Source organism: Protopterus annectens, chromosome 10.part0 (genome assembly GCF_019279795.1).
Source record: "Protopterus annectens isolate FY-2018-M chromosome 10.part0, PAN1.0, whole genome shotgun sequence".
Taxonomy (NCBI): domain Eukaryota; kingdom Metazoa; phylum Chordata; order Ceratodontiformes; family Protopteridae; genus Protopterus; species Protopterus annectens.
The window spans coordinates 318,413,288-318,434,823 of NC_056744.1; the positions used below are offsets into that span (position 1 = coordinate 318,413,288).

The 21,536-nt window shown below is 42.2% G+C and overlaps 1 protein-coding gene across 1 annotated transcript in view; it reads right to left on the bottom strand.

Moving 5' to 3' along the window:
* The window catches only part of CCHR10.PART0H1orf112 (chromosome chr10.part0 C1orf112 homolog), a 2,885,111-nt gene that overhangs the window by 2,338,796 nt on the left and 524,779 nt on the right, over positions 1–21,536 (bottom strand). Inside the window, exon 8 of the mRNA XM_044086752.1 lies at positions 18,949–19,033. Coding sequence (XP_043942687.1) covers positions 18,949–19,033 — 85 coding nt within the window. The remainder of the gene's footprint in view (positions 1–18,948; positions 19,034–21,536) is intronic.

The following is a 21,536-nucleotide window of genomic DNA, read 5'->3' on the forward strand; positions in this document are numbered from 1 at the left end:
GGTCTGATCTAAGATGAGAAACCAAGAATTTGTTAATTTGGGGTACTTTTTAAAGTCTATTTTCCTTTTTGAGGCCTGAAGCTTGACAGGCAGGGTTATTAGGTTACTTTAGTGTATACTGTACATCACATGTATGCTCCTTGCGTAGCATAGGGCGTAAAGATGACATTTCAGAACTGAGCACCCCAGAAAGAATGCTAGTCCAAGGAAAAGAAAGGTAATCAGTACATCCAAAAGAGAAATGAACTAGGGGTGGAGGGATGGAGTGAATACTGCAACAGTGACGAAAATGATATCCACCATTATGGTAAGATTTTACATAACTGCATTATGTCCTTCCATATCATTGTTGCAGTATTCATTACACGACGGAGAGTGTAAGAAGCACCCCAAGTTAACAAATTCTTGGTTGTCATGAAGTGGACACAAGCATTCAAGTTAAAATTTATTTATTTTTATTTATTTATTGCATTTATTTACTCCACTAGGCCTAAAAGAGCCCATTTTCGGTGGAGGCCCAGGAAGAAAAGCTCCGACAGGATGATTTTCAGATCTTAGTTGCCTGCTGGGTTGGTATTTGGCAAGCAGAGTTGAGAGAGCAGGACAGTCTGTGTGTCTGTAGATTATTTTGTGTGCTGTAGTTAGCTGGGTGAATGAGAGAAGGTGAGGGAGTTCCAACCAGCCTAATTGTTTCTGTGAGTTACAGTGGTGAAATGAGAATTTGGCCTTGGTGGCAAATTTGGCTATTCTGTTGTAACACACATCAAGTTTGGATTTTGTAGAATTTTGCGTATTAGTGAGGAGAAGGGCACAATAAAGGAGAGAAGGTAATAAAAATGTAGTTGCAAGGGTTTGTCTAGTAGAGAGGCTAAGAAAAGTGTTGGTGCCTGTACAGCATACCGAGCTTTTGGTGTTTTTTGATGTTACTGTTTACGTGTAGGTCAAAGTTTAGGTTTTCATCTATAATAATGCCTAGTAATTTAGTGTGTGGGACAACTTCTACAGTGGTATTGTCTTGGGCTTGTATACTGAAGAGTTTTTTCTATCTAGGGGAATGTTTTTTTAGGGGTAAAAATTACTAGTTTAGTTTCTTTGGGATTTAGGGCAGGATTATTAAGCATCCAAGATTCAGTAAAGGTGAGGGCATTCTGGGTGATCTACTGGAGTTCAAGCTGGAATATGCAGTGCATATTATTGTAGTGTCATCAGCATACTGGATTACTGAGCACTGTGGAAGAGTGGTGTAAAAGTTGTTAATACAGATGCTAAATAAGATAGGACCAAGTATGGAGCCTTGGGGTACCCCTGAGGAAGTACTGAGGAAGGAAGAGTAAGACTGTTGCCATTTGGTGGATTGTTGCCTACTGGCGAGATAGCTATTGAACCACTGTAGGGTAGGTGGGAAAATGTGGAGGGTAGATAGTTTAGAGAGGAGGATAGTGTGGGAAATGATATCGAAAGCTTTGGAGAGGTCAAGGAAAAGAGAAGAGATTATTTTATCAGAATCTTGTGCCCGGTTAACTGTATCAAGGAAGGAGAGGAGGGCTGTAGTGGTGCTGTACCCTGGTCTGAAACCATGCTGAGTGGGTGACAGAATTTGATTTTCAAGCAGGTGGTTGAGGAGTTGGGCATGGATGCATTTTTCCAGTATTTTACAGAGGGGTGATAGAATAGCTATGGGTCAAAAGTTTGCGGTGTCTGTGTTGTTGCCACCTTTGTGTAAGGGGAGAATGAATGCTTTTTTCCAGATGTTTGGGACAAGGGACTAATTGATCTGTTAATGAGTATGCTGATGGGATAAGCTATAGAGTTTGCAAGAAGTGTGTGGGTAGACTGTCAGGGGCCAGCATACAGGGTTTTAGCTTAAATAAAAGTTTTTTTATTGTGCTGGTGGGTATGGGGGGGGGGATTTTAGGTTAGAGTTGTGTGTAGCATTGTTTGCTGGGATGGTTTGGTCATCAGCTGTCTTGGTGGTGGTGCTGTTAACTGTATAAAGGTGGTGGTTAGGTTAGCTATGGTGTCAATGAAGTAGGAATTGAAGAGGGGGGCAAGTTCAATGGGGGTTTTGGGGTCAGGGGATGGGTTGCTTTGAGAACCTGGATGTAATACATGGTTGATGGAGGACCAGAATTGTTTGGGATTATTTTTATGTTGGCTTTGTAGGTGGAGGCAGTGGGCTTTTTTATCATTGGTTATTAGACGTTTTACCTGGTTATGGAGTTGTTTGTATTAGAGTTGTAGGATCTTTGTTTTTCTGCCATGATTTCCAGATGGATTTTATCCCTTGTGGACAGGACTTCTTTGGTGGCTGTTGAGAGGCATCTTGAATGGTTATCTTTTATTCATTTTTGGCGGGTGGGTGCTTGCCTATTTAGGATGTCTAGGAATGTTGAGTTAAAGAACTCAACGGCCTCGTCAAGTGGCAGGGATTTGAGGGGTTCCCAATTTACTTTAGCTAAGGTTTCATTAAATACGGATGCTTAGAACTTAGTCAAATTTCTGGTTGATTTGTATTGGTGTTGCCTGGGGTTGGGGTGGTTTTGCGCACGATATATGCTGGGTGGTGGCCACTAATGGTATTAGGTAGTATGCCTGCAGTAATGATATTGTTAGGATTGGACACTAATATCCAGTCTATTGCGGAGCCTCAAATGTTATTTTTGTGGGGTCTGGTGATGTCTTCAATTAGTTGGGAGAAGTTGTAAAGGTTTATGTTTTTTTGAGGGATTGTTGTGGGCAATGTCTAGCCAATCAATGTTTACAACACCTAAGATGACGACTTCATTATATTTTTCTGCCCTGTAACATTTTATTTTATATTTATTTATTTAGTTAACATTTGTTTACCGGGAAAGCCCAATTGGACACAGGTCCTTTTTCAGCAGAGGCCAGGGGAGAAAAGCTCCATGAGTAACAGTAAATTTTCATGCACACATTACAATAAACAAAGTATAAAGTAAACAAAATGTAGCGTACATAAGAACATACAAATTTGTTACATCTTGACAACAAAACCTGGGCTTTGAACATAGCTAGAACTATTTGTAGTTATGACTTATGTCAAGATACAAGGTTAAGACAGGTTGGTAGGAACAAAGGAATAAACACCGGGGAGAAGTTGGATATGTTTTGGGTATACTGTGATGTATCAGAGCACTCATGAGGGGTTAGTACAGGAACACAGCCACCAAAATAATTCCCGATTGTTAAAATTTACTCTCACACACAAATATTTTGAAAAGCCCCTAGTACTTAAAAACAAGCCTGTTCAAAAATAGCAGTCCCTGACAGAAAACTTTTAATACTGTAAAAATACAGATTGTGAAAAACAGCTTTTAGTCAGCAAATAAAATACATATTTAAAAGGGAAATATATTCTGTGCGGAAGGTTTGCCCTATGGGGAGTTATCTAACCAAAATGAGGCTTGAAGCTGATTTCTGCTCCTGTGAAGCTTCAGAGATGCTTCCTATTCAGGTAGTAAGAAAGCACTGAAACAGACCACTGATTTCCCTCTAAGGGGCTAGCCAATCAGCAGTCAGAGTGCAGGTGTGGAAGGGAGACAAAGGTTTGTAAAGCTGTCCGGTTGTTGTATCCTGGCCAGGACACAATCCATACAGCCAAAGGCTACTGCTGCAATAAGAATAAGGAATCTCAAGCTGTGACCAATGCAGTGTCACCCAACAGCTGAGATGTGTACTGAGCCTGCTGTACAGGAAAGGGCTCTTAACCTTATCATTTATATGCAGAGTCGCCCACCAACAACTGAGATGTGTACTGAGCCCACTGTACAGGAAAGGGCTCTTAACCCTATCATTTCTATGCAGAGTCACCCACCAACACCTGAGATGTGTACTGAGCCCGCTGTACAGGAAAGGGCTCTTAACCTTATCATTTCTATGCAGGGTCACCCACCAACATCCAAGATGTATACTGAGCACACTGTACAGGAAAGGGCTCTTAACCTTATCATTTCTATGCAGGGTCACCCACCAACAGCTGAGATGTGTACTGAGCCCACTGTACAGGAAAGGGCTCTTAACCCTATCATTTCTATGCAGAGTCACCCACCAACACCTGAGATGTGTACTGAGCCCACTGTACAGAAAAGGGCTCTTAACCTTATCATTTCTATGCAGAGTCACCCACAGACACCTGAGATGTGTACTGAGCCCACTGTACAGGAAAGGGCTCTTTAACCCTATCATTTCTATGCAGGGTCACCCACCAACACCTGAGATGTGTACACAGCCCACTGTACAGGAAAGGGCTCTTTACCCTATCATTTCTATGCAGAGTCACCCACCAACACCTGAGATGTGTACTGAGCCCACTGTACAGGAAAGGGCTCTTAACCCTATCATTTCTATGCACAGTCACCCACCAACGCCTGAGATGTATACTGAGCACACTGTACAGGAAAGGGCTCATAACCCTATCATTTCTATGCAGAGTCACCCACCAACAACCGACATGTATACGGAGCGCACTGTGCAGGAAAGGGCTCTTAACCCTATCATTTCTATGCAGAGTCACCCACCAACAGCCGACACGTATACGGAGCGCACTGTGCCGGAAAGGGCACTTAACCTTATCATTTCTTTTTACATACAGCAGGAGGAGCCACATGTTCCTGCACAGAAAGAAACTTGTTTTTCATGAGCACAAGCATTACACAGACTTCTACTTCCCTACACACTCCTCCAAATATTGTAAAAATAAATGCACAAGCAGTACACAGACTTCCACTTCCCTACACACTCCTCCAAACATTGTAAAAGCAAATGCACAAGCAGTACACAGACTTCCACTTCCCTACACACTCCTCCAAACATTGTAAAAGTAAATGCACAAGCAGTACACAGACTTCCACTTCCCTACACACTCCTCCAAACATTGTAAAAGCAAATGCACAAGCAGTACACAGACTTCCACTTCCCTACACACTCCTCCAAACATTGTAAAAGTAAATGCACAAGCAGTACACAGACTTCCACTTCCCTACACACTCCTCCAAACATTGTAAAAGCAAATGCACAAGCAATACACTTCAGTTACCCATAAATCAGAAGCCCTTTTTCAGAGAAAGTGTCACCCTTATTCTTAGGTGCTGGGAAGAACACACTGAGGTTAACAGATTGAATGTGAATTGAGACTACTTTTAGCATGAAAGAATGATTAGTGTGCAACACAATCCTATCCCTGTGGAAAATCAGGTAAGGCTGTCCCATCATCAGAGCTGCAGCTCACAGACTTGCCTTGCAGATGTCAGAACAACACACAATACAGTTTTCAATGTTAAGAACTTCAGATCAGCCAGAGCAGAAAGTTCAAAAGGTGGCAAGATTTATTTTTCAAGACCGTAGTTAAGATTCCACAAGCAAGAATTAGCTTGTGAGGGGAGTATCATATGCAATACTCCTTTCATAAACTGTTTCATCAAAAGAAAAGAAGAAAGAGGGGGATCCATTGGCAGGCAAGCAGAAATGCAACAAAATGCACCTTAACAAATGTATATGATATGCCATCTGAAGTAGCTCTCTCAAATATTTCAATTAAATATTTCAAAACCAGAAGGATGTTAACATCAAAGGAACCCGTGAACCCACATAGGCACCACTTAGAAAACCTCATCCACTTTTAAACATAAGATGCCATTCTAATTCTTCAAGCATCATACGTTCCCCATCAGATATAAAATGCCTGAAGAGTTAGAGAATGCCATCTTGTGACTGACCTCCAACACCTGCAATCCTCATGAAACAAGTGCCTGAATGGAGTCAAGGTTGAGTCATGCAGGCTGTTAATTGTAGTTGTTCCAAACTGGAGTGCAAGCGCTGCCTTTGAGACCGTGTTAGAGGTTTGTGGTAATTGCCCCTGGACAGTCCCATTACAAAGGAGAATCAAGATTGCCAGGATAAACAGGGGGTCACCAACGTTGATTATGAGGTACCTTGTCAACCAGTGAAAATGCACACAGGAAGGTTCCAGTCCAAGGGAAAGAGAATGCATCTGTCCTCCAAGCATGGCTTCAATGATCTCTGGAATACAATATCTCCAACTGTATGTTTTGAAAGGAGGCAAACAGACCTGTTTGGGGTGTTCCTCACATTTGGGCTGGATCCTGGAGGGCCATTGCCCTGAGCTGCCACTTGAGCGGGTCTGCACAGCATCAACAGAGTCCGTTTTCAGAAGGAAAAGCATATACTCAATTAGGATCACTTGTTTGTGTGTTTCAATAAAGGATAATCCATTTTAACTCAACTGTGGACTACCTACTATTTTATTATTTTGTAGTATGTAATTTAAAGTTTGAATTTTATTAGCAAATTAGGTTTATAACATATTTCAAGGAGTGAACTTAACACCCTCCACACTGCAAAGTTTCTGCTTGGTTTGCTTTCGACTCAGTATAGGTTGCATACTGAGTTTTCTGAGACTTCAAGGGCAACCACGGATTTTTTCTTTTTAAAAATAGTTAAAAAGAAAACGTATGTATACTGCATAACAATAACAGCAGAAACTGATATAGTTTGTTTTGTATTTATATACGTAAATTAAAGTTAGTTTAAATGCGGTGTGGTGATTTAACAAACATTCAAATAAAACTTCTAAGTTTTCAGTCTGAATTACTATTCAAAAAGGAACGCGGATTCTTACAATGGTAGATTAGTGAGTTATAAGTTCTGCCACAAAAAAATGTCCAGTACTAGCACATGCAAAGAAAGGCAACAGCTGTTATAGCGACAGTTGCACTAAATATATAAATGTAGATGCAGTGTGATGGCAAGAACCTTCTAAGCAGGGAAGTTCATGCCAACATTTCAGATCTATCTTGAAAACGGGTCTATATCACCTCGTCGAATGATGAAAAGAGCAAACGCTCTCGTCTATCTGACAAGGTCGAAACCACTAAAGAACGAAGACACGGACCATCGATTTTTTTACTCAGGGAAAAAAATTGGTGGGCCGTCTTCTGGACTTTGCCATTTCCTCCAGTATGGTGCAATCTCGGTGTTGGTATATTTAAGTGGGGGGGGCAAAGCCCCCACATTGGGGGTGTGTGGAGGGCGAAGCCCCCACTTCTTTTTGTGTTTAAACTTTTATTTTTTTTTTGTGGAGCAGAAATTTTTTTCCCTGGGGGAAAAAATTGCTTTTTTGTGGTTTCGACCTTATCGGATCAATGAAAGAGCGTTCACTCATTTCATCGTTCGATAAGATAATACAGACCCTTGAAAACTCTTGTCAGAAATACTGAGAGACCAAACAGTTGTAACTAAAGAAATGATTTGGTGCTAGGACACAGATCTGAATTGTCTAGACATAGTAAGGCCTTAAGTTTAATTCTATTGTCTGCCAAAAAATACAGAAAATGGAAATCAAAATCTAAACCAACTGTATTTGAAGTATAAAAAACTTTAAAAGAAATAAAATAACTGGAATGGAATCTGTGGGGAAATGCATGCAAAATAATGTTCTAGAGGGGAAGATATGTTTAAGGTGAAGCCAAGAATTGAGCAATTTATGTAACGGTGAACTAAATGAGAGTTGCTGTGAAGAAATTAAACAAAGCAACATAGGAAAATGAAAAAAAAAATGTTAACATGCCTTGTTTTTTGACTCCCAAGATGGCTGCACACTGATCAGCAGCTTAATATCAGCTCTCCCAGTGTGAATGCAGAAACTGAGATGTAACAGTGTATGAAAATGACATTGCGGGGAAAATTCAGTTACTGGCTAATAAGTACACTGCCTGCATGCCGGCAAAAAATAAATTTAGAGAACCAGAAAGAAATCAACCAGAAATGGTGAAAAGAAAACACTGACTAGGAAGGTTCCTGGAGCTAGCTGTTCAGCAAAAAGCAGTTCAAGCTTCAGCTGTGGTACAAAAGATGGCTTCCAGTAGATTAGAGGAAAAACAGATCAAATGCACTTAGTGGTGATTAAAATAAATTAAACACTTAAAGAATAGATCAACTGAAATATCAAAAGGGTGGAAAAATAAAAGAATCTGTAAGTTGCTACACATATGAACTGGTAAAACTGCAAAAATCAGAGGCTGAAATGAAGAAAGGTTGCCTGAGTATAAGGCTTCTCAAGAACAGCTACTTTAAAAATGGTAGTTAGAAGACTGCATACAAAGAAAACCTAAGATTTTCTGGTGTACCAGAGAAATTTAAGAAACAGACCATCAATTTTATAAAAGCACAAATAAGTAACTGGACTGCTATTCCAAAGGAAGATTTGCTCATCGACTGTCCGCTCCAAACCTGGCCATGAGAAAGCAGCCAAGACCTATATTAACAAAGATGCAATCATACCAACAGAAACAGTGGATTATGACAAAAACTGTAGCAGAAGGGAAATGTATTAAAAATGGGTGACAGCAGAATGTTAGTAGAAAATGATTACTCATTCTACACAAGGCAGAAGAGAAGCAAATTTATCCCTGCAATCAGGGAATATCAAGAGGCAGGTGTGACATGCAAGCTGCTTCACCCAGCTGTCTTCAGTGTTTTTCCTGGAGGGTCAATTATATTTTTGGATGCAGAACAGGCTCAAGAGGAAATAATAAAGTTGATCAATCAAAAGCTGGGCCAGCAAACAGAAGGGGACTCTTCTTCTCGCAATAAAGCTCATAGAGAGACATTGCCAGAGAAACTTTCCAGTGTTTCAAAGAAAAATGCAAAGACTATAAGAATCAAAAGTACCTTGGAAATGAACAAGAGTATGGTGTTAAGAGATGAAGATGAACAGAATGAAGACCAACACTGAAAAAAGTGAATGAATGGGACACTAAGGCATTGGTCACAATTGTGAAATATGCCTTTGCAAAGAAGTGGCTAAAACACTCACGTTTGCTGACTTTTTAAACTTGTGGGATGACTGTAAAGCATAACCCCACTTTATGTCATTAATGGTTAGGAGGACACTAAAAGGGAAAAAATAACTATTAAAACAGTTTTGCTCTAATCAGTATTTGTATAAAACATTTCATGATATACACTGCAGGTTATATAGTAAAACAGTTTTGTATAGTGTGTATCAGGAATATTTTAAATCTGGAGCTCTTTTCAGTGACCATTATGTGTTAAAAGATATTAACAAAACTACTTTTTTAGTTGCAAGAAATATAGGCTTTACATTATAACAAGAAAAGACAGGCTAAATAAGATAAATTGACTGTCCTGTTTTCTTGGGCTGCTGGGGTGGGGGCAAGGTTGGGGGTGTAAAAGTACACTGATTATACTATATGTAGAATAAAGATAATGTCTCTTATTTTTACAATGGTTGAGGTCTACATTAATGCTGCTGGCTTAACTTATAAGCAAGTGGGTTTTTTTGTAAGTGAAAAAGATCTAAAAAAATAAGAAAATGAGGAAAGCCATGAAAAATGTTGAGTTTCTTGTATCTGTAAAGATATTAGGTTGTTTTTTTTTTCCCCATTAGCACATATTTTCCGTAGGAGTCTAGATGTCTGGAGCTGAAAGCAGTTGTGCATTGTGTTCTGAACAAAACTTACAAAGATTCCTTCATGCATCTGCAGAGATGTTCTACCTTTTCTCATTGCTGACTACTTTAACATACAGATGAGACGTCTGCAGGAGCAAGCAACTGATCTTGAGATTTCTGAGGACTCTTTGCTGAGGAAAATACAAACTTTAAAGGTACAAGGACAAGTAGTTCAGTGAAAAAAGAAGTTGGAAATTACAAGTAAGATATAGCAGCCTACATACTTTAATGTATTTAATAGAACAGTGTATAATTTAGATTTTAAGACAGCATGAGGATTATTTTCTTAGGGCTAAAAGTTAATGTTTCCTAAAGGCATACAAGCTGTTTTTCAAATTGGGGAGGTGAACAGTGATGAAAAAAAACAGACACCACTCAATGTAAGGGGGAACACAGGCTGTAGCATGCACTTCAGCATGGTAAACCTTAAATGTGATAGTGTTCAATCTCGCCGTTTGTTCTTACACATGGGTTCGGAGCCGATCCTCGGCTCCGTGTCGGCCGCTTGCAAGCTCTGCATCGAGGAGAAGCTCGAGACAACCTAATACCCACAATCCCCCTCTGCCTTTACCTCAGATCTAGTTTGCCGCTGCTGCGTTCGCATCACTGGGATCTAGCTCGAGCGACTTCAGATAAGATATAACTTATTTTGTTATATTTGAAGTAAAATTTGTTCTAAAAGTACTTTTTGGTAGACATTGTGTATGTGTGTGTGGTAAGGTTAATTCTCGGTACCGTTAAGTTTACTTAAACTGGTTAAGGTTTTTCGGGGCCTTCCACCCCTTACTTAAAATTTGACAACCGGACTGACTTTATATCGGATTCGACTTTTTTTTCTACTGGATTTGTCTCTCTACTGGACTTGACTTTTTCTCTTACCTGTAAGATGTCTGAGAAAATTAAATCAGGCTTTAAACGTTGCCAGTGTGGCCAAAAAATGTCAGTTACTGACAACCATAGTTCCTGTGTCTACTGCCTTGGCCCTCTCCACTTACAAGAGGACTGTTCAATTTGTCACTCTTTTAGTGGGAGGGTCATGACAGATAGGCGCAGGAAACTCATGGACAGGGGGTTATTAAAACCTTCCTTTCAGGAGGCTCTGGATGCTTCAGACCAGGCATCCAAATCCTCGAAGGAATTGAAGACGTCGGAGCCCAAGTCATCGGCTCCGAGCTCTTCGAGTAAAGTTAGATCACCGGTTCCACAGACTTCGGGGCCGAGTGTTCAACTGGTATCAGTTCCTGAGCCTCGAGTCTTGGAACCGGTGATGGAGCTCCCTCCCTCGACTCTATTGAGGTCGGCTCCGTCTTCGGTTCCTTCGACCCGTTCTTCTTCTAAACTCTCCGATGTCGATGTGGATCGTGTGGTGCAGAAGTTATTGGAGCATTCGGCCCTATCCAAACTTATTTCGGTTTCCACCCAGTTGGTGTCGAAACTTGAAGGCCTTCCATTGTCTCCATCCATTCCTCCTCCGAGACCTGTCCAGTCTTTGGAGCCGGAAGAGGTTGATCTTCTGATTGTGGAGCCCTCGGGTCCAGAACCATCCTTTTCTCGGTCTGTTCCCCTCACCTCGACTCCGTCAGACCCGGTACCGGAGTCTCGGAGCAGACGATCTGTCCTTGGTTCCGGGGCCGAGAGTCAAACCGACGTTTCGGTTCCGACTCTTCCCCTCGGGGCCTCGGCGCGGATCGATTCGGCTCCGTCCTCGGGGTCGATGCCTTCGGTGCCTGTCTCGGGGATTCTTCCCATTTCTTCGGAACTGGGAGATTCTTCGACTCGGGACCCGGGGGCTTTCGATCTCATGAGGAAGGTGTTGTCTACCCAGACAACCACATCAGTAGAAGCAACCTCTCCTCCCCATAAAGGGCCGTTATCCTCCTCTGCACCCACGGCCACAACCAAGCGCCGAGCACCGGTGACTCAGCCACCCCTGGAGGTGCCCCTCTTCCTCGGAGGCTTCTTCGGATGCTCCCCACGAAGAAGTCCCTAGGAAAAGGTTGTGTAAGAGGAGACACTTAGATTCTCCACAAGAATCTTTGACATCCGATACTGACTTGGATGAGTCAGAAGGGTCCCCTAAGTCACCTTCAGAAGATGTCTCTTTTTCTGACATATTGGAGATCCTGAAACAGAGAGGTGACTGGCAGTCCCTTCCCCCTTCTGAGGATGAGTCAGTCTTGCTGAAGGCATTCGGTGCTCGCCCTTCCTCCTCCTGGGTCACTCCGCCCTTCGATGAATTAATGGAACTTATTGCTCGAAGGGCGTGGGAGGCTCCTGACACAGTGGAACCAGTCCCTAGGAAGCCCAATAAGTATATCACTGCACCCCAGGACAAAACTTACTTGACAAAAGGAGTTCCAGTTGATGCTATGGTGGTGGCAGCGGCAGTGGCCACGAAAAAGGAGATGTTGGAATCTTCCTCATCTGTCCATCCCCCTAATAAAGATTCTAGGACTATGGACAGGTATGGGAAGCGCATTTTTAGTTCAGCGGCTTTTTCCATGCGATCCCTGAACTATTTGACCCACTTTACACAACTACAGAGGGATCTAGTCAAAGAGTTGGGAGATACCCTCCAGGGTACTACAGATGCTGCTGTCTCAGAGAAAGTGACATCGCAGCTTAATACCCTTACATCCATTGTGAACTCGTCCATGAGGCTGATCTCTTACGCAGCCGAAGGTTCGAGTAGGGCAGCAGCTTCAGCGATTGCTCTTTGCAGACAATCCTGGATGCGCTTATGTTCATTTGCGGAAGCCTTCAAGTCTTCCTTTACTAACGCCCCATTTGACGGTGCCACTCTTTTTGGCCCCAAAGTAAAGGAGACCCTTACCCGGTGTGAGCAGGAGGGAAAGACTCTGTCTGCTGTCGGAGTCCGTTTTCCACCCCAACCAGACCGTACCCCAAAGGGCAACGTGGTGGAAAAATGTGGTTTGAAAACCCCAAGGATCTTTCCCAGGCACACAGGGTGATGCCCCTCTAGAGGCAGAGGAGGGGCAGAGGTGGAAGACGCCGCCCTGGCGGCAGAGGGGGTCCGCAGAATCAAGGTGACAGGGATACACTCCCTGGTAAACCTTTCCAGCACTCCTGAGAGGAGGCCCGATTGTCCTGCTCTGGAGGCAGTCGGGGGTCGCTTAGCTTTATACCCTCAGGCCTGGCAAAACATAACTACAGACAAGTGGGTAAAAAGCGTGGTTACCAGAGGTTACAATATACCATTTCTTTCCTATCCCATTCCAAAGAAAAGACTCCCAGATGTACCGCCCCATCTGCGAGAGCCAGCAGCTATAGAAATTTCAAAGCTGCTAGAAAAAAGAGTCATCCAACCAGTCCCAGCGGACCAGAAAGGATTCGGGACTTACTTAAGGTTCTTTTTAGTTCCAAAGAAAACAGGGGACTGGAGGCCCATTCTGGACCTAAGCGACCTCAATACCTTCGTCAAGAAAGAAAAGTTCCGAATGGTCACGCTTCAATCGATCCTTCCATTCTTACAGAAGGACGACTGGATGTGCTCAATAGATCTGAAGGATGCATACTACCACATCAAAATGGCCAGGGCATCCAGAGATCATTTGCGCTTCCGGCTGGGTGCCAGTCACTTTCAGTTTCGAGCCCTGCCCTTTGGTCTGACCTCAGCCCCCAGGGTCTTCACCAAATGCAATGCAGTGGTAGCGTCTCACTTGAGACGCCAAGGATTCCAGGTGTTTCCGTATCTGGACGACTGGCTCCTTTCTGCCACCACCCAGCGTCAACTAGTACAGGCCAGAGACTATACTCTTCAACTGTGTGTTCACCTAGGAATTTCCGTAAACTTCGGAAAATCCTTACTACAGCCATCACAGAGTATCTTATTCATAGGAGCGGAATTAAATACACATCAGTTAATTCTAAGACTTCCTCCAGAAAGGATACTTTCACTTCAGACTCACATACGTCTTCTTCTCTTGTCCAGGAAATCCCCAGCAAAACTAGTACTGAAGGTTTTGGGACTCATGTCAGCTTCTCTTATTGCAATACCCTTGGGAAGACTGCACATGAGAGTCCTACAATGGCTACTGTTTGCACAATGGTCGTTCCAACAACTACCTCTAACACACGAGATTCTTATAACGAACACATGCAAAACACACCTAAACTGGTGGCTTCAGGCTTGCAACCTTTCCAAGGGAGACCATTTGTGCTACCCACTACAGTTACGGTGACCACGGACGCTTCCCTGATAGGGTGGGGGGGCATCTTTCAGGGACAGACAGTCCAAGGCGAATGGACCAATTTAGAGTACAATCTGCACATCAATGTTCTAGAGTTGAGGGCAGTGTTTCTAGCGTTGCAACACTTTGCTCCCCTTCTTCCTCTGGGAACTATTGCAGTTCAGATGGACAACATGTCGGTAGTCTGGTACATAAACAAGCAAGGGGGAACCAAGTCCTATCAGCTATGCAGAGAGGCCATGAGAATCTGGCAATGGGCGGAGTCCACGGGTCGCTTTCTGATAGCAACGCACATCCCGGGGTCATCCAACGTCATAGCCGACAAGCTGAGCAGAGCAATACTGTTACCGCACGAGTGGTCCCTAAAACAGTCAGTTGCGAAAAAGATTTTTCGCACGTGGGGCCAGCCTTCCTGCGATCTGTTTGCGTCTCCAATGAACGCCAAATGCAGGAGCTACTTTGCCCTATTACCCCCCTCCAGGGGAAGTCCCCAGGGACGCACTGATTCACGATTGGCCCCCGGGACTCCTGTACGCATTTCCTCCCTTCCCCCTGATATCAAAGTTTCTCCAGAAAGCCAAAAACCTACACAGGACAATAATCCTCATTGCCCCATTCTGGCCTCGTCAAATTTGGTATCCCTTCCTCATGACACACTGCATTCGGGGACCCTGGATCCAGAGCCAGATCTATTGACTCACTCGTCAGGGGCTCCCCACCCCTCGCTCTTCTCCCTCTATCTAGCAGGTCTGATCTTCTTTCGCCTGCAGTTCAGAATATTTTAGTGGCTTCTCATAAAGCTTCCACTACTAAAACATATACTAGTAAATGGAAGCGCTTTGTATTCTGGGCGAATACACAGCAAGTGGACCCTGTCATAGCTCCTTTGAATAAAATATTAGAGTTTTTAACAGACTTGTTCCATCAGGGTGCTTCTCCTGCCACATTAAGAGTTCAATTGGCTGCCATTTCTAATTTCCATGTGGAAGAATGTGGGGCTCCTGTTATGGCCCACAGACTTTGTAAAGCCTTTTTAAAAGGGGCTTTTCATATTAGACCACCAATTAGATCTCCTACGTCACCTTGGAGTCTAAACTTATTATTATCTAAGTTGATGCTGCTCCCCTTTGAACCAGCCTCCTCTTGCCCATTGAAATTTTTGTCATGGAAGACTCTCTTTTTGGTAGCCATTACATCCGCTAGGCGAGTATCTGAACTTCAAGCTCTCTCCATTAAGCACCGTTATTTGATCTTTCACTCTGACAGAGTTTCTCTTCGCACTAATTCATCCTTCCTTCCTAAAGTTTGTTCTATTAATAATATTAATCAGTCCATTGAATTACCCACTTTCTTCAAGAATCACTCCAATAAAATGGAGTATATGTTGCACAAATTAGATGTTCACAGACAGCTAAGGTTTTACTTGGATAGAACAAAAGATCACAGAAAATCTGATCAACTTTTGTAGCCTTTGCTGATAACAGGAAAGGAGTACCGGTTACCAAAAGAACTCTTTCTAAGTGGTTAACTGATTGTATCATCTATGTCTATGATTCTTCAAATCAAACTCTTTTGCACAAACCCAAAGGACATTCCACAAGGTCAGTGTCTACATCCCTGGCTCATGCAGCCCGCCTACCACTAGACGCTATTTGTGCGGCTGCTACTTGGTCTAAGCCACATACATTCATTTCTCATTATAAGGTAGACAAAGTGTCTAGGGACAGGGCAACCTTTGGTTCCACTGTGCTCAAGAACGTCCTTCCGTGAGTTCCTCAGGAACAAGGAGCTAGGGACGCTACCCATGTGTAAGAACAAACGGCGAGATTGAACACTATCACATATAGAAGTTATGTCCTTACCATAACGTTCCATGTGGAGTGTTCATCTCGCCTTTGTTCTTACATTCCCACCCTCCCGCCCTTAGGAAGAACGTTCAGTTTGGTGCCTGGTCTGGGGCATTATGCTTCTGCATTGCAGTTGTTGTGTATATAGTTGACGTGTATATATATGTGTGTATATGTATATATATATATATATATATATATAGACTCTTAGTTTCTGTGCATATGGGATATTGGCATGAGTGTGCTCTCTCTGACTACTGGTTTGCTTGCAAACTAGATCTGAGGTAAAGGCAGAGGGGGATTGTGGGTATTAGGTTGTCTCGAGCTTCTCCTCGATGCAGAGCTTGCAGCGACACGGAGCCGAGGATCGGCTCCGAACCCATGTGTAAGAACAAAGGCGAGATGAACACTCCACATGGAACGTTATGGTAAGGACATAACTTCTATTTTTAGGTTAGGTAATGCCTATTGGAGCAGCTGTAAGATTTGGGGGACCTGTTCTTATCTGGAGGATTAAGCTTCATTTTTTTAAAGATGTGAGTGGTTGTATGTTTCTGTTCTAGGTTAACGGGGAAAGGGAGTTTTCTTAAAAAGTATTTATTTTTTCAAGGTTTCCTTTAAAACTTGTCTTGAAAAATGTGAAAGATTCAAATGGAGATGAGAAAAACAACTGTCAAACATTAGTATGTGCATGTAAGACAAAAGTTAGAAATGCATATTCAAAAAAAACTGTCATATATAGTAGGCGGAAATAGCAATTTTATATTATAATATGGACAAAGTAGCCATTAGAACATAAACAGCCTCACAAGTATAGACAAAAAGGACCAGTATTGAATAATAAATGCAGAGTGCAATTAGCAATGCTGCAGGAAATACATCTGGAAACAAATAAGCATGTAAACCTTCCAAAGAAAGAATTTCAGGATGGATATTGAAAAGAATATCAGGTACAAAAGAAAAGTGAATTAATAATACTGATTGCTAGAGGGGCTCCAATAGTGATAGAAGAGAGGAAAAAAGACAAATGTAGGTTTAGGTAGTTTGTAAGGGGCTATTGGCAAGGGATGATGATTATACTGGTATGTATTTATATTCCAATAAAAACTGTTATTATGGAACTTAAGAGAAATATGGGAGAAATAAATCAGCTTTCAGCAGGGAATATTACTTAGTTATGTTTGAAAAGATGAACCAGGCAGGGGTGTCCTCTTTCCCCTTTGTTTTATATTTAAAGCTAATGGCAAAGAAAATAAAGGTTTCGGAAATTCAAGGATATAACTGATATGGTAAATTCAGAAAATATTGGCTTTATCAGCAGATATTATTTTGTACCCAATAAATCCAGAAAAGAACATATCAGTATTGTGGAACATTTTGAGACAGTTGTCCTCCAACTTCAACTGCTTCAGCAATACCCATATTTAGGGGGACATGACAAGATGAAGTAGTTAGGAGTATGGATTAAAAGGGGCTTCTGTTATGACAGCTAAAGATATGCGAGATGTGACTAAACAAAAGATAATACAAAAACTGAAAAAAATAGAAGTTCTTGTTTATGGATACTGATAGTAAGATACAAGCAGTGAATTAGTCCCTTTAGTTTTATTTACAGATCAGACACATTTTTATCAACCAGTGGAGATGTTGTGGACAATGACAAAGAGCTGAAGAAATGTATCTGTGAGGAGAGGAGGGCAAGAGTTAAGTGGGGTAAGCTGATTCTCCCAGTAAAGCAAGGTGATTTATAACCATCTCATTTAACGGGATATTTAAGCGCTACACAGTTGCGGCTCATACACAACATGAATCTGAGGTTATGATTCAAATTTGAAAGGGGTGATGAAGCAGTACATGGGAGGGGGTTCATGAAATAAGGACAGTGCTGGATTTTGGATGCAAATCCTTAAGAAAAATAACCACCATACAGAATATTACATTCAAAGTTGCAGAAACTATTCAAAGAACTAAGCCAACAAATGAATGGATAAAGGAGATTTTTGCCAATAGGGATGACTGAAAATAGGGGTACAGAAAATAGACAAAAGGGGCTGGAATTTACTGGAGAAAATGGAAAAGAAACCAAGGTATTAGGAGCAATTGACTAGGGAGAGAAAGTTAAGAGAGTGGGTTGAGGCCAAGAATAAGTTTGGACTGCAGGTTAGAGACTGCCTTTCTCTATCTTGGATTGATATCACAGTATAGGCAAAGAGAAAGGGATAAGGGAGTTCTAAGTGAAAGGCCTGCTCTGGTAGAGATTTAGTCAAATCTAGAACAGAAGCTGCTGTTAAAAGCATAACTATGATAAAGGAAATTACTGTTTTAGCTGAATACAGAATATGAATGCAGTAATGTCTTGTTAACTATAATTCCACTGCCTGTCAAAAAAGCAATTACTAGAAGATGAAAACCAAAGTCAAAACCAAATGTATTTGAGGTAATGAATATTACCAGATAGAAAAAAAGATCAGGAAGAGCTTTAGAAAAGCAAAGGAGCAAATCACATAGAAATAAACGGAAACTATGGTAATAATATTTGGCAGAATAATTTTCAGGAGGAGTGGGGTTTAAGGGAAGGCAAGAATAAAACAATTTATGTAATGTTGGCATGATGGGAGTTATAAAAAAAGAAAAAGATATGTTATGTATCACGTATGTGAAAAGAAAAAAAATGTTAATATTGTTTAAGACATAGGCAAACATACCTTAAGTGATAATTTAAGAAAGGTGTTTAAAAAATCATATTTATTTTTGCCTCAACTTTCATGCTTTCTGCTTAAAACTTGCACTAGTGTTAACATATTTTAGTCTCACCAAATGCAAAAGTAAGAACTTTGGGAAGGAAAAAAAAAAAGGAAAACTATTGCAACTTTTAAGTACAAAAAATCTCAAAAGGAGTATTAGTAGGCAACATGCTCACCAAGTGATACACACTGCTCCATTACCGTCAAACCACATTTCAGTGGTGAATGCCTGGTCATACACACTGCTCCATTACCGTCAAACCACATTTCGGCGGTGAATGCCTGGTCATACACACTGCTCCATTACCGTCAAATCACATTCCGGTGGTGAATGCCTGGTCATACGCACTACTCCATTACCATCAAACCACATTTCAGTGGTGAATGCCTGGTCATACACACTGCTCCATTACCGTCAAACCACATTTCAGTGGTGAATGCCTGGTCATACATACTGCTCCATTAACGTCAAACCACATTTCAGTGGTGAATGCCTGCATATCAGCCACTGTTTAGACATAATTTAACATGAATACTTACAAGATAACACTAACAGTTTGGGAAATTAACACAGCACAACACAAGCTCCACTATAAGAGTACAGCATTCATTATGCTAGTGATGGGATTACTTACTTAATGACAAACTTCCAAGTGTTCGCATGCAGGGCATGGTCCATGTTGGAAATGACTGAACAGATTTCAAGCATATTGTGAAGAACTGTAAGTGAAAAAAATACAAGGTTACATCAAAAATACAAACTGTAAAAACTACCTACAAAAGAAATCACAGTATCAGTTTTTATCCTGTAACTGCCTTCTGAATAACAGACAGGCCACTAGAAAATCAAACATGAGGGAGCAACACCAGGATTTCGCAAAAAGCACATATTCCTAATACAAAAGACACGGTGGAGGGAGACACTTCAGGATTAATCCTTCAGAGTTAAAAATTAAGGAAGTAAAGAGAACAAACCAGTTCAGAGACTTGAGATGGTCCCATCTCAGTGTACATACTTATAGTTCCACAGAAGATGGGTCACATGCTATTAATCTCAGAGCAGAGAGGAAGTATGTTAGTGAACAAGCTACAGTCCAAGTAAAGGGACAGAGACTGCACCATGGTGATCTGTCAACTACTGCTCAACTGAAAGCCAAAGGACTGACAAAAAATAACTTTCAGTGAATAACAGGGGAATGTTTTTGTATTATTTACTACTATTACAGTGGGACAACCCCTCTACATCCCCACTGTAGGGGGCACACCCACCACACCCTCAAACTTATGTACATTTACTCTAAGGTTGTATGGAGAAAACAGAAAACTCCAGTGTTGATGAATGCTATTTCGGGGTGTTTATTTTAATCTACCAGCGTTCAAGAATTGGCTGTTGGTATGTTGAAATATTCCCCTCTTGAACCCAGAGGCAGGAGACACAGAGGAAGCACCTTGTGCACATGCTTGTGATCCTTGCAAAAGGAGTAGGAAGTGCACTTCGGTGAACCAGTAAGGGATCAAGGAAGCATTGTTGTGCATGTCGCAGTAAGGGATCAAGGAAGCATCGCTGTGCATGCAGTCCAGAGTAGGAAGTGCACATCAGTGAATCAGTAAGGGATCAAGGAAGCATCGTTGTACATGCAGTCCAGAGTAGGAAGAGCATATCAGTGAACAAGCCACCAATCCCAGTAAGGGATCAAAGAAGCATCGTTGTGCATGCAGTCCAGAGTAGGAAGTGCACATCAGTGAACAAGCCACCAATCGCAGTAAGGGATCAAGGAAGCATCATTGTGCATGCAGTCCAGAGTAGGAAGTGCACATCAATGAACAAGCTACCAATCGCAGTAAGAGATCAAGGAAGCATTGCTGTGCATGCAGTCCAGAGGAGGAAGTGCACATCAGTGAACCAGTAAGGGATCAAGGAAGCATCGTTGTGCATGCAGTCCAGAGTAGGAAGTGCACATCAGTGAACAAGCTACCAATTCCAGTAAGGGATCAAGGAAGCATTGTTGTGCATGCAGTCCAGAGTAGGAAGTGTACATCTGTGAACCAGTAAGGGATCAAGGAAGCATCGTTGTGCATGAAGTCCAGAGTAGGAAGTGCACATCAGTGAACAAGCTACCAATCGCAGTAAGAGATCAAGGAAGCATCATTGTGCATGCAGTCCAGAGTAAGAAGTGCACATCAGTGAACAAGCTACCAATTGCAGTAAGAGATCAAGGAATCATCGTTGTGCATGCAGTCCAGAGTAGGGAGTGCACATCAGTGAACAAGCTAGCAATCGCAGTAAGAAATCAAGGAAGCATCATTGTGCATGCAGTCCAGAGTAGGAAGTGCACATCAGTGAACAAGCTACCAATCGCAGTAAGAGATCAAGGAAGCATTGTTGTGCATGCAGTCCAGAGTAGGAAGTGCACATCAGTGAACCAGTAAGGGATTAAGGAAGCATCGTTGTGCATGCAGTTCAGTGTAAGAAGGGCACATCAGTGAACAAGCTACCAATTTCAGTAAGGGATCAAGGAAGCATCGTTGTGCATGCAGTCCAGAGTAGGAAATGCACATCAGTGAATCAGTAAGGGATCAAGGAAGCATCGTTGTGCATGCAGTCCAGAGTAGGGAGTGCACATCAGAGAACAAGCTACCAATTCCAGTAAGAGATCAAGGAAGCATCGTTGCACATGCGGTCCAGAGTAGGGAGTGCACATCAGTGAACCAGTAAAAAATCAAGGAAGCATCGTTGTGCATGCAGTCCAGAGTAGGGAGTGCACATCAGTGAACAATCTACCACTTCCAGTAAGGGATCAAGGAAGCATCGTTGTGCATGCAGTCCACAGTAGGAAGTGCACATCAGTGAACCAGTAAGGGATCAAGGAAACATCGTTGTGCATGCAGTCCAGAGTAGGGAGTGCACATCAGTGAACAAGCTACCAGTTCCAGTAAGACATCAAGGAAGCATCGTTGTGCATGCAGTCCAGAGTAGGAAGTGCACATCAGTGAACAAGCTATCAATCGCAGTAAGAGATCAAGGAAGCATCGTTGTGCATGCAGTCCAGAGTAGGGAGTGCACATCAGAGAACAAGCTACCAATTCCAGTAAGAGATCAAGGAAGCATCGTTGCACATGCGGTCCAGAGTAGGGAGTGCACATCAGTGAACCAGTAAAAAATCAAGGAAGCATCGTTGTGCATGCAGTCCAGAGTAGGGAGTGCACATCAGTGAACAATCTA